The sequence below is a fragment of the Vanellus vanellus genome, assembly GCF_965231255.1.
Source record: "Vanellus vanellus genome assembly, chromosome: 3".
In the NCBI taxonomy this organism is placed as follows: Eukaryota; Metazoa; Chordata; class Aves; order Charadriiformes; family Charadriidae; genus Vanellus; species Vanellus vanellus.
The window spans coordinates 7,421,557-7,436,045 of record NC_138907.1 but is presented as its reverse complement, the minus strand read 5'-3'; the positions used below and the strand labels follow the sequence as shown (position 1 = coordinate 7,436,045).

General features: G+C 41.6%; 1 protein-coding gene across 2 annotated transcripts in view; it reads right to left on the bottom strand.

Moving 5' to 3' along the window:
- Positions 1-12,886, bottom strand: part of SNAP25 (synaptosome associated protein 25) — a gene marked incomplete at both ends in the record, with an annotated part of 28,752 nt that extends 15,866 nt beyond the window's left edge. For both annotated transcript variants that reach the window (XM_082481233.1, XM_082481232.1), the window contains 3 exons: positions 3,880-3,928; positions 12,110-12,151; positions 12,815-12,886. In XM_082481233.1, coding sequence (XP_082337359.1) covers positions 3,880-3,928; positions 12,110-12,151; positions 12,815-12,886 — 163 coding nt within the window. The remainder of the gene's footprint in view (positions 1-3,879; positions 3,929-12,109; positions 12,152-12,814) is intronic.
- Between the last annotated feature and the right edge of the window lie 1,603 nt (positions 12,887-14,489).

The window sequence follows — 14,489 nt, the reverse complement described above, 5'->3', positions numbered from 1 at the left end:
ACCATTTCTGAATCTGATCAGCTCAGGTCATAGGTGTTGTTGGAGTGCCTTTAGCAGCTCTGCTTTTGGCATCTCACTGCCTGTCAATTTTCATGGTAGCTGTTTAATAGGAGATAAGCTGGGGAAGGGGCCTGTGCAAGGGGACATAATTTTGCTCTCTGATGCAAAGGAATCGTAATTATCTGTATTTACTGCAGTTGTTTCTCCAGTGCCATAGAAACACGTCAGCCGTAACTCCTACAAAACTGAAAAACTTGCAACTCATGCAAAAACTGCAGAGGTCAGCTAGCATGGGCACCATCACTTGGTGTCAACCCTTTTGCTTGTAGGGTCACACAGTTATTCCAAAGTTTTATCTCTATACTTCAACTTGATCCAGAGTGCAGATCTGCTGGGTAGATCAAGTTACTCTCCACATTCTCTTGCATTGCTGATTGTGCATTTGCTGTTGGTGCGTCGCAGGGAGAAAATTTATGTTGCATTGACATTTTCTTTGTGGTTTATCAAAGTTGTGGCTATTCCTCTATCTTGTCTTGGATGAAAAATGGCTATGCTGCTACTGTTGTTATTGGAACATTTTCTCCTCTCCACCCCATTTTGAATACAAGAACAAAATTCTTTTGTGTTAAATTGCATGAGGGCATCATCATACAAAAAAACATCCTTTAGGGTCCAAATCTCTCTGCCTGCTGATACTCTCAGGTGATGGGAGTTTCCTTTGGAGGAGGAGATCTACCACTCTGGGACCCTTCCTATGTCAGCAATCAGGTTTATCTTCATATCCCCACTTTGTACTATCAGTTTCATTTCTAAGGTCCGCTTTTAACCAACATGCATCCAAATATGAACATTTTTCTAAGTTAGCATGTTTCAAAGACCTATTTAATGAAGCAGAGAAATTGCCACTGCTCAATAATCTTTTGCAGAATTGCATTTTTAGTGTAAAATGTAAACATTTTAGTTTAAAGTGTTATATACGTATTTATATTTAAATAATTAAGGGAGCTTGACTCAAGGCTATGTTTAAAAAAATGTAAGCATTATGGATGCACATAAGGTCTGGGCAAGAGTTTCTCTCTGATGGAAAAATCTCAACAGGGAGAATCTGACTTCTTAGCTTCTTCCTGTGGGCTCCCCAGGGAAGAACTGTGTTGAACTGGATTGGGTGACAATATCTGGCTCAAAAAATGATAACTCTTGGTATTGCAGAGGAACTACTCCAAAAGCCCACTCAGATTCCCAGTGACTTCAAAGGGCACTGGAGGAGGTCTCCGGTTCTTATGGCAGTCCCATTCTCTGTGAAACAGGAGTAATGAAAGCTCTTGTGAAACTCCATGTCTCTGCAGGGTCATAACAGCCTCTGTGGTCTGCTGTGCAGCCAGCTGTCCTAAACATTTAGGCAACAGGAGCTAGCCAGACTGCCTTTATTGTATAGATACCTAATATTGTAAAACTACATTGACTTATTTCCTTTTATGATCCCAAAGACTTCTGCATATCAATGTCAGAAAATTAGTTCTGCGTTGAGTTATTTAGATTGAGATCAGCTCAAAGAAGTTTTCCTTGTGAGGTCTGTTTAACTTCAAAGCAAGCAATTTTGTAAGGAAACCTAGAAATAGAGCTTCAAGCAAATGCAGAGATTAGATATTCTGCTTGCCGCCCACTGGAAAGATCAATGTCATGTTTTTTGTCTATTTAACACCTAATAATCTTAAGTGACTTGTGCAGTCAGCTGAAAAGAGATCACATGGCAGTGTTAGCAAATTATTTCCTTAATCTGATAATCTGCTGAGACATCCGTGGGTTGTGCACATTGCACTAATTACAGAGGGTTCAAAGTCATCATTAATGTATTTTGCCCAATAATATAATAAGTCCTTTATCACTAAAAGTAAAAAAAAAATTTAAAAAAATCAGGAATTATTACAGCTGTATATGGCTAAAGTGGACAAAACTTAATTAAACATTTAGCATAGTACAGTGGTTACAAGATTCCCAGGATTTTAGCATTGTTAGGCTGTTTTCCTTGAGAAACCCATATAGTCATAAGCTAAATTTACTGAACCACTTAAGGCATGACCATTACCAATTTAAAGAGGCTTTTACATTGTGTGATTCTTTCCTGTAATTATTGATTAACTGCATCTCTGGCCATACAATACTCATTTGAGGTTTCACTGTCAATAAGAGTTTAATACTGAGTTCCCTGGACTCCAGAGAGGTCAGTGGGTCCAGTCTCAGCTCCTTGGCTAACAGACTGCCCCTCCTAGCATGACCAGAGAGTTGGTCGGACAATTTTTGCATACGGGGCTTTAGCAATAGTAGAACTCCAAAGTAAAAAAAAAAAAAAAAAAAGAAAAAAAAAGAAAAAAAAAATTTCAGGGTTAAAACCAAAATACACCCCCCACCCCAGCAATCTGTGGAAAAATAACAGTTAGAGAACAGAAACATACTTTCCCAAGACTAAATACAAGGGAAGTTATAGGAACCACTGAAGTTTCTGCTGATCTGCCTGTGAATTACATTACAAGAGAGATCTGGGTATTTATGGACTTACTTTGACAATATTTGTAATTTATTTTACCTGTATAACTCACTTCTGAAACAAAACACATTATTTAGACAGGTGCCATATCTGTTTCAACGTAAATAATTTCTGGTTTTCTGTATTCAGTGCCGTTCTCTTACTGATGTTATTCAGAAAAGTTTTTTTTGGAAGACAACAAAATATTGTCTGTAATATTTTTCTTGTCAAGACAAATAGATGTGACAAAATTTGGTTAGGTTAAATTCTTTTCCCTGAAGGGGGAGGTTGGGGAGGAAGCAACGAGACATACATAAAGAAGCAAATAGGAGAAAATACTTTCTGTTTGGGTCTTGTTATTGCTTTTCATTCATTTTAGTGCCAGAGAGGCAGGGACATTACAGATGAAAAAGGCCTGTCAGCTTCTGCAGTCCATTTCCCAACAATGGTGTACTGTTGCTTATAATCGTTGTCTGGGCTTGATGAGTAATACAGCATTACCTCTGTAGAAAATATTTCCTAATAAAGGTTTATATCATGCCACATAGTAAATAATAACTTGGGCTTTTGGGGGGCTGGTTTGATATACAGTAGCAGAAATCTATGCTCTGCTGACTTCACTTCTCTTTGGAGACACCATTTTGCTGGTGCTGTGGGTCTGCAGTAAATGAAGACTTATTAGTTTTGTTGGGGGGGCTGGGGAAGCTACCTACTTCTTTGTAATATTATGAAGGGCAAAAATGTAATTTCCTGGAATGTATTGAATATATCTAGCACTGTCTTTGTCACTGTCATCCACAGACAGGGACTCGTTTAAGCTTGAAAGCTCCTATATGGTCAATTGCAATGAGCTGATAGCGTTGTAGCTTTTAATGTTAAATTCCTGTTATCCTCACTGACATTTCTATACAAAAAGAAACTGAATTTTATACAAATAAACTTGTTTTACCTTCTTTTGCGATGCATTTATTGCATGCCTTTCACTTGTGGCTAAAACAAGTGACAAAATTGCGTAGCACCTGTGTAAATAATATTGGATTTTAGACTTATGAAGGCAAATCTTCTCATCATGTAGCTGGATCTTGACCCAAAGCCTGCTGAAAAAAATTATGATTTGGGTGAGTTCAGCCTGCAGCTGTCTTTGATATTAATGGGAAACAGATAAAAAGAAGTACAGACTCTTACACAGTTATTGCATGTTCCTTTGTCAGACAATGAAGCTAAAGGCAAAGAGGTTTAGGGGTTCTCGTGCACAACCACACATATTTTACAGCCCTCATTTTCAGGATTGCACACAGTTAGTACAGTACTTTGAGAATGGTTATATTTCCTTAACTGAAGCAATCTGAACTTACCTCCTTGCTCATCCAACATAACCAAAGTCCTGATACCAGCATCTTTACTCTACATCCCAATAGTGGTAGCAAGGTAAGGAGAGAGAGGGGGAGAAGAAAGAGAGAGAGAGAGAGATCAGTGAGGGAACGCTCAGCCCTAGATATAGGGCATAGGAAGACAAAAGAAAAACAGTGGAAGGAATGACAAGGTCATAAGGGGCTGGTGGCACAGTCCAAAGACCTTATGTGCCTGGGTGCTGTATAAGGAACCGGGTACTCCCGACTGTACCATCAATCCTTCAGGATTCACTGGGATACTGAACTATGCAGAAAACACAAAGACCTGGACCTTGAGATTAAAATAATAATTTTACATAAGAGTAATTTCTAAAGAGAGGGTTCATCTCTGAAGCAGGAGAAGGGAAGAAGGGGGTGTTGACATTGCAGGTGTATGGTCATCCCACAGGAGAAATTCCCAAAGAAAATAGGTATGACACAAACATATTTTGGAAGGAGGCATAGTGGTTTGTACACAGCCCTTGCAACACAGAAGTCAGAAAGCTTAGCTACTTAGGAAATCCATTTTAAAGCAGGCTAATATTTAATAGGATTAAGCCATATTTTTTGGCTTGGAGATCTAATAGATATGGGTTTGAGCCAAGTTTTAGTTCAGCCAAAATTAACCTTTAGCATTGGTGAACTTTGGATCGAGCTTGAAGGCAAGATTTTTAAAACACCTATGTGCTGATCCTACTCCTGCTCCTAGAGAGGTTAATGGGAGTGTTATCATCGCCTTTGCTGGACACAGGGCTTGAGCAAAAGCTGAGCAACTCGGAGCTCCCACCTGCCTAAATCAGCAGCAGGGCACCTTTCACAAATATAGTTTTTGCATGCATTATCATCACTCTGCGATGTGATCAGGTGTCTCAGATTTCTGGGTGCTGTGATACTAAACTATATCACAGATCAGATTAGCTCCTTTTTAATTACGAAGGAGAAACCAGCTCCATTCTGCTTGGAGCAGTGATAACGTCTGTGAATAATTAATGGCCTGAACAATCGCCTGACTGTTGCATTTCAATAACAGATGAAGTCAAGTCCTCTGTGGCCTGACAGCTTGCCAGGGGAGTTACCTGGACATATGCAGCAGTAGTTTAGCTGCTTCAGTTAACATAAAGCCATCCATACCCCTGTGAAGCAGATAAAGTTGGTGGTGTCGACTTTGCAGAGGGCAGGGGAGATGCCCACAGTTGCACAGGAATGTGAGGAACAGAAATCTGGAGTCCTGAGCGCCCCTCTTGCTTTTCAGGCCATTCTCCCCATCCTTGAGGCAAATTAAGGACTTCATATTATCCTTCCTCCGAACTGCTCTGCTCGCTGATAGTGCTCATCTCTTTTTCTGGGAGCAGTGAAATTCCCTCTGCCCATCAGCTGCCTGATCAGTGTTCACAAGGTGCTCCCAGGAGGCCAGCACACACTGGCCTGCCCGCATTGGCTCAGCTACAAGCCTGACTCTCTGCTGCATTCAAGGGCTGTCTGACTGGTACAGCTCATGCTTCTCTGCTTTGCGTAAAGAGGATCTTGCTCAGTTCAAGAGGGATGTGAGATGCCTCTTGTTGCGCTCTCATCTGCCTCTCTCTGCACTCCCATTCTTGTCTTAAATGTCTACACTGTAGAAACTGGGAAAAACATCAAATGTGTGCAGCCTGGTTTGTTCTCCCTTTTCCCTTTTTTTTTCTTTTCTTTTCTTTTTTTTTTTTTTTTAAATATCCTTGTGTGAGTTGCCAAGTGGAGAGAAAAAGCCTCCTGCCTCTCCCTGCTGTCTGCTGCACCCTACTGCCCTTGGGTCAGCTATCTACCAGGTACCCGCTGCTGCTCTTCCTCCCTTCAAGCTCATGCTGCATTTACTTGAATCCCAGCCAGCTTTTGTTTTTGTAACCTTTAGAAACTTAGGGTCTAAGGGTCATCTTAGATTTTCCTATTTAGAGTAAGGAAACCGCCTTTAATGAACTTACAGTTTTTTTGGGGTGGGTGTCAGATTTGCTAAGCACTGGATGTGCAATAGCTTTTTATTGTGGTCTTTCTATGCTCTTGGTACCCAAGGATGTCTTACCCCAAAAGATTTACATGTACTATAAAAAAAACACACCTCATTCAAACACAAGGAGACTGCTTTAGATCCTTGGTCATCTTGTGTTAGAGTAAATATGGTGCAGTCTGATGTGGAGCCCTTCTAAGTATTGGACTTGGAGAACCCACAATTGGTGGTATGACAGTTGTTGGCTTTCAGTGACTAAAACATTGTCAGGCTGAGATATGTTTGCTGCTCCTTAACCCTCTGATCTTATTTTCCTGCAACGTTTAACATCTGAGTAAACTGTCTTTATGCAGCTAAGATGTCCAGTGCCCTGAATAAGACCTATGCTGAGAGACGAACTCAGCAATTAGACCTTATGGTTTGCATTTCATATTAAATCCTTGCACAGAGTAAAAGAGGTGCAATTTTCTTTTACTTAGCTGACCATCAGTGCCGTTTAGTTTTATCAGGCAATACTGTATCTCTTAAGAGCAGCCTGCCACACCATTAACACTAATGTGAAAATACTAAAGGGTGTGCATTGAATATACTTGCCTACATCTGAGGTCTAATCCAAAGCATACTGAAGCTAATAAAAGGATGCTCACTGACAAAGATGAGAGGTGATTCAGACATCAAGTGACAATCTCCTCCAGTTCCAAGTTTCTATTGAGCCCTAATTTTAATTTTTTTTTCACAAAAAGTTAATTGTGTAAAGCCAATTTAAAAAATTAATCACAGTAGTACATTTAAAGCAGATCCAGACTTTCCTAAAACTTCCACATTTCCATGGTGATGGATCTTTTAGATAGCTCAAACCCAAACATCCCTAAGACAGAACTATTCTAAAAATGTACTCATCATCCCGATGCCTGAGCAGGAGAGAAACACTCAGTAACTGACCCTCCATGACAACAGACTGAGGCATCTCTGGAAATTTTTTCACTTAAAGGAATATAGAGGAAGAAATGTGCCATACAAGTGTCTTTGTGACCCAAACACAGACAATGTTGTCATTTTCCGCACTAAAAGTATCACAGAGACTCCCTTTGGTCTCCATGGGAGCAGGTGTCAGCTGACACACTCAAATGGGTTGCTTAGACAGTGTGTAACAGGAGGTGACAAAAGCTGTGTTTGTGAAGTGCTAGCACAGAAGAATATGTTTTACATCTGATCATAAAACTTTGATAACAGGCTCCCAGAAGAGCCGTGGTCACAACAGGGGAGTGACTGGTGACCATGCTTTGATTTGGGTGGTCTTGAGGGCTCTGGAAGGGTTCTCGCCAACATCAATAAGATCCTACATGGGAAGCCACGAATGGGCAGAACTAGTGAGGTTGATCTTATGTGTGCTAATGGTACACTTCCCCCAGGATTAGAGCCTGCCTTTCTTCCCGTGCAATGGAGGAATTTCTTAAGACCTGCCAGTCCTTGTACTCTGTTTAGTTTGTGGCAAAATAAGGATTCTCAAAAAATGGGATGCTTAGGGTAGTTCAGGCCAGAGAGAAGAAAAATGCGTCTTTCACAGAACCCTACAGAGTTCATGGAGCATGTGCCATTTTAATCCAGCTATCAAATCTGTAACAGCTTTCTCTCTCTAGACTTTCTTCTGACTCTCCTTGTCTTCTCGTTGCACTTGAGAGGAGAATTTGGATTACTGGATTTTGCCATGGTACAGCAAACATCTCACACTCTTGTCCTTTAGAAGAAAATGGCACAGCATAAATTGCTTTTGTTGAGGCATTAAACTGACAGCTCTGAAGTTCCTAGGTTTATCCATAAAGCAGGTATACCGCAGACGGTAAAATGTATAATCTCTCCCACGCAGCCCTCAAAAATACTCAACCCTGACTCTAGGAATCAGCAGGTCTATTGGTGTGTCCTCCTAGACTTTGATTTCCATGGAGACTGCTGTGCACCAAAACATTCACTGAAATTTGCTCAGCACTTTGGAGGGGAAATGCATTGCTGTATCATTTCTTATTATTGTTTTTATTTCACCTAATTTCCCAAGGAGGGAATAAAACTAAGAAGAGAATTGGAATGACTTCTCAAAGGGCCCATCAGTCCCTCCAGGAACACAATGTGTTATGTCCTATCCATGCCTGCTACAAAAGGCAGCTACTCCAACTTTGATTTAGCCTGAGGGGTGATTTTCTTAACAGTATAAGGGATATCGGATAGAGAATCCAAATTCTAGAATTCACTTTCTCTGTATTTCACGAGATACCCTGAAAAACAGATATACACTCTCAGTTATGTGAAGAACACATAAACTTCCACTTCAATGAAGATTTTTTCTTTAATCAATATGAATTATGGAGTCTGTTTTGAATAAATTAATACAGACAATTATGTACCAGGACAGGCTGACATTGCTAACAGTCCCCAGAGACACTAAAGAGAAGTGTCAACACCCTAAAGACAAAAATGTGGTCAAAGAAACATTTCTTAGTCATCCATAGTAATGCATTTCCTCAGCTCCTGCTCCAAGTTCATGGTCACACTGTTAACAGTGTAATGTCTTTCCATGTCTGATTAAAGAGCCATGTTACTTCTCAGCCTGTTAATTCACGCTGTGGTTCAGATGCTCAGCTGATGCGAATCTGTGAACCCTGACTTGAATCCTGTGTGCCTGGTTTTCATCTAGTGTGATAACCCTCACTCCTAGTTCACATAGACAAAGGGGTCTAATCCTGCACAGGAAAAACCAGGACCAGAATTATGAATCACCTTCCTCTGTGCCAGATATGTATTTCTGTGGAATTACACAGATTAAAACACTTTCCTGAGTAGAACAGTTCCACTAGCTAATGATGTCAAAGGGATTTTTCAAATTGGCTTTGACAAGCTTTGGACCAAAGTCTAAATTAATAGAATATTTTTTTTCTTTTATTCTTCAGACTAAGGAACACTTGACTATAATAACAATGTCATGGGAAACTCCCTTCCTAATCATGAAAGAAGGAAATTAGTAAAATGGCATACTGTGTGTTCAGTGTCCTGTGTAGAGCAGCATCATGAGGTTATCAAACATTTATAGCTTACCATTTCAGCTTTGATATGTTAGTAAACTTGACTCTAACCCCCTAGCATATGAGAGAAGATAGTCCTGTCTGGATTTAAATGTACAAACCAGACCTTTTATCTGTACATGTTGCAAAGTGCTTTCTTGCTGGGCTTTCTGCAGTACTGATCTTGTTGATATTTTTCCCCTTGCTGTCTCATAGCTAGAAGCCATCTTTTTTTCCTACCCTACAAGGATCGATTTTCTTTAAAGGCCATGGTGGTTCCACTGGAAGATGGTAGTAGACTCACGGCTTTTCCCCTTGCATGAGTTACTCTGCATTTCATAAAGTTGGCTCAGAGGTAGAAAGCTTGAACAAGAAAATAAGAAGGTCAGCTGCAAACTGTATTTAGTCCCACTTCTTCTGCCTCAGTTCATTTCTATTTTATGTTTTGGCCCAAATATTGTACAGCGTCATCATAAAATCTAGGTATTCATACCACTGAGTAGCTCAAATGAGCATTGGTCAGTTTTAGATGTAACTGTGTTGCATGGCTATGCTGGGCACCACACAGCAAACTGATTTTTGTAATCTGCCATTCCAGTATGTAGCTGCCTTGGGTCAAAGCAGTGGAGGCTTTGCAACAGACGCTCACCACTTCTTCTTGCTTCCCCTGTTGTGCTAGCACTGAAACAATCAGCTGCTTGCAAAGCTGGGTTATAAAAATAAGAAGCAGTAACAGATCTGGTTTTCCTTGCCGACATTCACTGGGAACAGCACCAGGGCTTAGTCTCCAAATTCAGCTTAGTCTTCTTGGGCAAGGAGGGCACAGTCCTTTGGGGACGTTGGTTTTGACCCCTAGGCTATGATCTACATTTAAGCATTAAGGATGCCTTGTACTGCTACAGGGCTTCCCTGGGTGGACAGCACTCATCTCTCTCTAGAGTGGAGCCAAGTCAGTCTATTTATTCTGTATTTTCCTAGTATCTAACAGAGTGGAGCTATCCCTGACAGGAATCCATACATACATATTTAGTAATAATGCTTAAACATGGAGGCATCTTTTTCCTGAGTAAGGAATAACAGATTCACTGTATCACAAGAATAGAGTAAAAGCATTCTTTCACTGAGAAAGAATATTTTCTGTCTCTACTCACTGGACAGGTTCTGCTGAGCAAGGGAGTCTAATTGGATTTTTTTGTCTATTAAATCAGAGCAGCACGAGTTCAATTTCAAAGACACTCACCATTCGTCTTTTCAGTATAAAATCTCTCACTCCCTAAACGCTGCATTATTTTAAAAGTACCTAGAAAATGGGGTCGGAGTAATCAACCAACTGTTTAGACCACAGAAGAACATTAAAGGTCTTTTGTAGTCACATTAGTGAAAATAATATTCAGCTCATTGTGGAAGAATTCCCTTGACTACTCAGTGCTGGGTTTAGAAACTTCTCTATTTGGACAGGAAGATACTGTAGCATCTGAATAAAAGCCAAATAAAAGCCAGATAAAAGCCAGGTCCGGAGAGATGCTGGGCTCTTCCAAGAAGCGCTAGAGTCCTACATAAATTCATTGGTAAATTCAGCAGTCCCAGTTCTCCTCCCACTTTGCCATTTGCCGTGATTTAATACTGAAATTCCAGTGGCATTCACAATATGCTGGTTCAATATGTTAGGAAGACTAAAGCAGTGCATAGGTCACACAAATATGGCTCAGGAGAGACAGGGCTGATATTTACTGATGGCTTGGCCCTGAGCAAATCACTTCCCTTTCCTGCGCCTCTTTCTTCCCACTCATCATCTGCCTTGCCTATTTAGATCACAGGCATTTTGGGGCAGCAGGCTCTCCTGCCTTGTGTTTGTGGAGGTACCCATGTGAGACTCTCTTCCATGTCGTTGAATTGATTTCAGCAGGAGCTGCATCCAGCATAGAGCTGACATAAAGTGATGGTTTGAAATGGCATGTCCAGGGAATTGAGCAGCAAAAAGGGACAGATTGCTCGTGAGACAAGTGCATGTTTTGGCTGCAAGGGGCCCAGATCTGAAGTGTTTGTGGAGGAGAAGCGATGCTGACTATGCTCAATGACCCATCTGTCTGTCTATCTGTACACGGAAATTTAATTTTGTCTCCACCGGACTCCATTGATATCCACAGTTGTGATTGATTTCAAGGCCGTGAAGCCTACGGCTGGGCTTGTGCTTGTTCCTGAATGTGGGACCTGATGTAATTTTCTTCCCGTTGTCTCTGCTGGAGACTCCTCTGGTTGTCAGGAGTACTGGGACTGTCAGTGCTGATGACCCTGATTAAAAATGTCACCAGCTCCCGAGCCAAGGCTCACATGGTGTCTGAAAATAATATGTCCTGTCAGGTTGGAACAAAGTTTTCCACCACCTGATGGCTGAACATTCTAAACTGAGTTTGGGAATTTCCAACTTTTAAATCCCTTTGTTATGAAGAGGATGAAATGAAGCCTGACTGAATTGTTTTTTCCCTTCTGGGAGTGACCCTTCCGGGCAGGTATAATTTGTATTAGCTTGTGAGGACTGAGCCTGGGTCTCCTTTCTTAGCACTGTAGAAAATCAGAGAACTTCCTCTCCCACAGCTGTCAATCTAGGTTATCTCACAAGCCTTGAAATCCCTAATAGAAGTTTCAGAGATACATAAAGAAGTGGCATTTAAATGCTGTGGTGACCATTAATCTATAAATAGCTGTAAGTGTTTACGGAGAGGGAGGTATTTAGAGACAACAAGGCAAACAGACTGAGGGCCTTTCTCACCTTCCCCACTTGCAGTGTTATGGCAAGGAAGTCAGAGCAGTGCCAGCACGAGGCTCCGGGAGCTCTGCCGCAAACACAGCCACTTGTCCCTGGATCCAGGTCACCTTCAAAGGCTGTTTCCTTGGTTTATCTCGAGTAGCCTGTCCCAATGGATACTCAGGTATGGGCAAAACAGTGCCTCAGCAGCTGGTCTGCAGTGCGACACTTGGCAACTGGGGCACAGTGTCTTGATTGGCCCTCGCAAGAGGCAAGGATAAGGAGGGATGGAGCGATGCATAATGCCATGGCTGTGCTCTAGCAATGTGAGTTTAAAAAAAACCACACTTCCAGTGTCAGGCTCTCCATCGCTTTTGCTCACAACAGAAGTGCAGGTAAAATGCTAGTCCTTACCTCTTCAACAAGCTGCAGCATTCGACGGGTGCTCTCAAGGGACTGGGGAAAAAAAAAAAAAAAGAGGAAAAACCACTTAGATTTGGCAAGATACAGTTTCCAACACTAATGTGCAGGCTCATGCTGTCAGTATGTTTTTCCTATGCTCTTTGCTTTCCCTCAAAATCAGGCCATCAGCAGGGTACTGGTGATCTCTTCGTCTTCGGCTCTGTTACAGCTGCCTAATGCAGCAGTTCCCACCGCATCTCCAGGCAGCTGCAGCCTCTAAGGCTTGTGCTCCCCGCGCTCACAGGTTGCAGCAGTAGTGCTTGGAACAGCTGGTGTTCCACTTTAAAAATAAAGTCTGTGGTCTTCAGCTAAGACTTTTCAGAGACCTAATTGGTGACTTTTAACATTTGATAGGTTTGGCAAATTGAAGGAATCCTCAGAAAATATTAAATTGCTGGGTTTTTGTTCTGAGGCCAGCCAAATTGATGCAGACTCTAATACCTAAACCAAACTCACGATCAATAAATGCCTTAATCTAGACTAAACATGACATTAAATTTTACCCCAGCTCATTTATTTTCCAATTCTTCTTTCCCTGTAAAGCTGACAGAAAACAGAATCTGCCCTAGAAATCCTTTGCCAGATCAGCTCCTATTTCTGCATGCATCTCTCATGCCAACCCCAACCCCAAGTTTCCAGTTTAGCTATGGGTCTCACTTCATCAGCAAGCTGGTCGGCACGCCGCTGCATTTCTTCCAACTCATTGCGCATATCAGCGTCTTCCGCCATTTTAGCTGTGGGTGTGTTTGTGGAAGCTGCAGATCAAGGATTTGTGCTCAGCTGCTTGTGAGCCTGGAAGACAGCGGAAAGGGAAAGAAACAGTGTGGTTATGCTCCCTGACTCACAGAATTGTGCTTAAATGTCAGTTCCACAAAAGTGCTTTTACTACATGAGTGCCCTCACCCAAACTCTTTTGTTCTGGATGGCAATTCCTATACAGTAGAGAGCATACAGGATTTTTCAAGGTGGTGCTTTATTCCTGTATTATTAATCACTTTCAAAGAACAGGGTATCCTTGTCATGTTCTTTGAGGAAAATCCTTCCTTTTTTCTTAACCTTTTAAATGCTATCCATTTCCAAGCTGGAGATTCAGGAGGTGTCATTTGCTACCAGAAACCCATTCATTCTTCTCTAAAATTACAAATCTTAACATGAAGGAGGTCAAGGTCAAGTCTATGCCCCTCATGTCCTGTATTTCAGCTGCATCGCTTGGAGGGCCAGACACTCAGGTAACACATCTGCAATGAAATTAAAGACAATGAAACTTTGCAGATTTTTATCAGCTAATGACTTGTCCACCATGCTCTAGTTCAGACTCCGGAATAATATTTACAGGTAGATTGGGTGAAGTTGTCTACCTGGGAGAATCCTTCGTGTCAGGGGAAGTGACTAAAGGACCTAACTGGTATTTTCAACTTCTCCCCAAAGTGGGTCAGATTCTGAACTTGGTTATCCTTCTCAATACAGAACAACGCCACTGAGCTCATCCTAACCAGAGATCAGGATGTAGCCCATTAATCCTCATTTGGGTAGGTTTTCTTTTTTGTTATAAATTTGAGCTAGCTCTGATTACTGAGCATGACTTGATTAAGAAAGGCGGGTCCTCCTACCATCTGTCAGGTCTTTATAACAACAACACTGGCTTATTTCTTTGCTTGATTCAAGCACGGCACATTGTAAATTACTGCTCACTGAATGTTAGATTTGTTCATTGCAGGAAAACCTAATCCCAGGTGCAGAGGAGGTGGGGAGGTTGTGGGGGACTGCAAATAAACAACCATAAAGCACATGCCATCATGCTCAATTACAGAAAAGAGGACAAAACCAGCCCACTTCAGCAAAGCTGCTCTAAGAAGGCAAAATCCCAGGGGCTATTTTCTGTCCTGTCTTTGCAATACGCGCAGCCTTTATGAAACAAGATTAAGTCAGGGCAGAGCTTGGCTCTAAAATTTTAACAATAACTCTGTTTAAATGGAAGTTATTATCTATTGGAGATTAATCTGTTCCTCGCTTTGACAGTGCTCACTGTCAGGACAAGAGGAGTATGAGCTGAACAGGTAGAGCTGAGGGGCAGGGAGATTTCCTGGATCACACCCTGTTTGCTTAGAAATGTATAAGGAAAACAGACAGCTCCTTGCATTTTCTGTGTAGCTTCAACAACGGATTTGCTGCTTTTCTTATCTAAGAGGGAATATGTGACCTTCATGCTTTCACATTAGCTGTGCCCTCGCTCGTGGTTGCTTTTCCTCTCTGAAGCCACAGCAGGAAGAAATCCATCTTGAAGAGTCTGCCCTGCAGCTACTGGTACAGCGTCTTACTTTCATCACTGAGC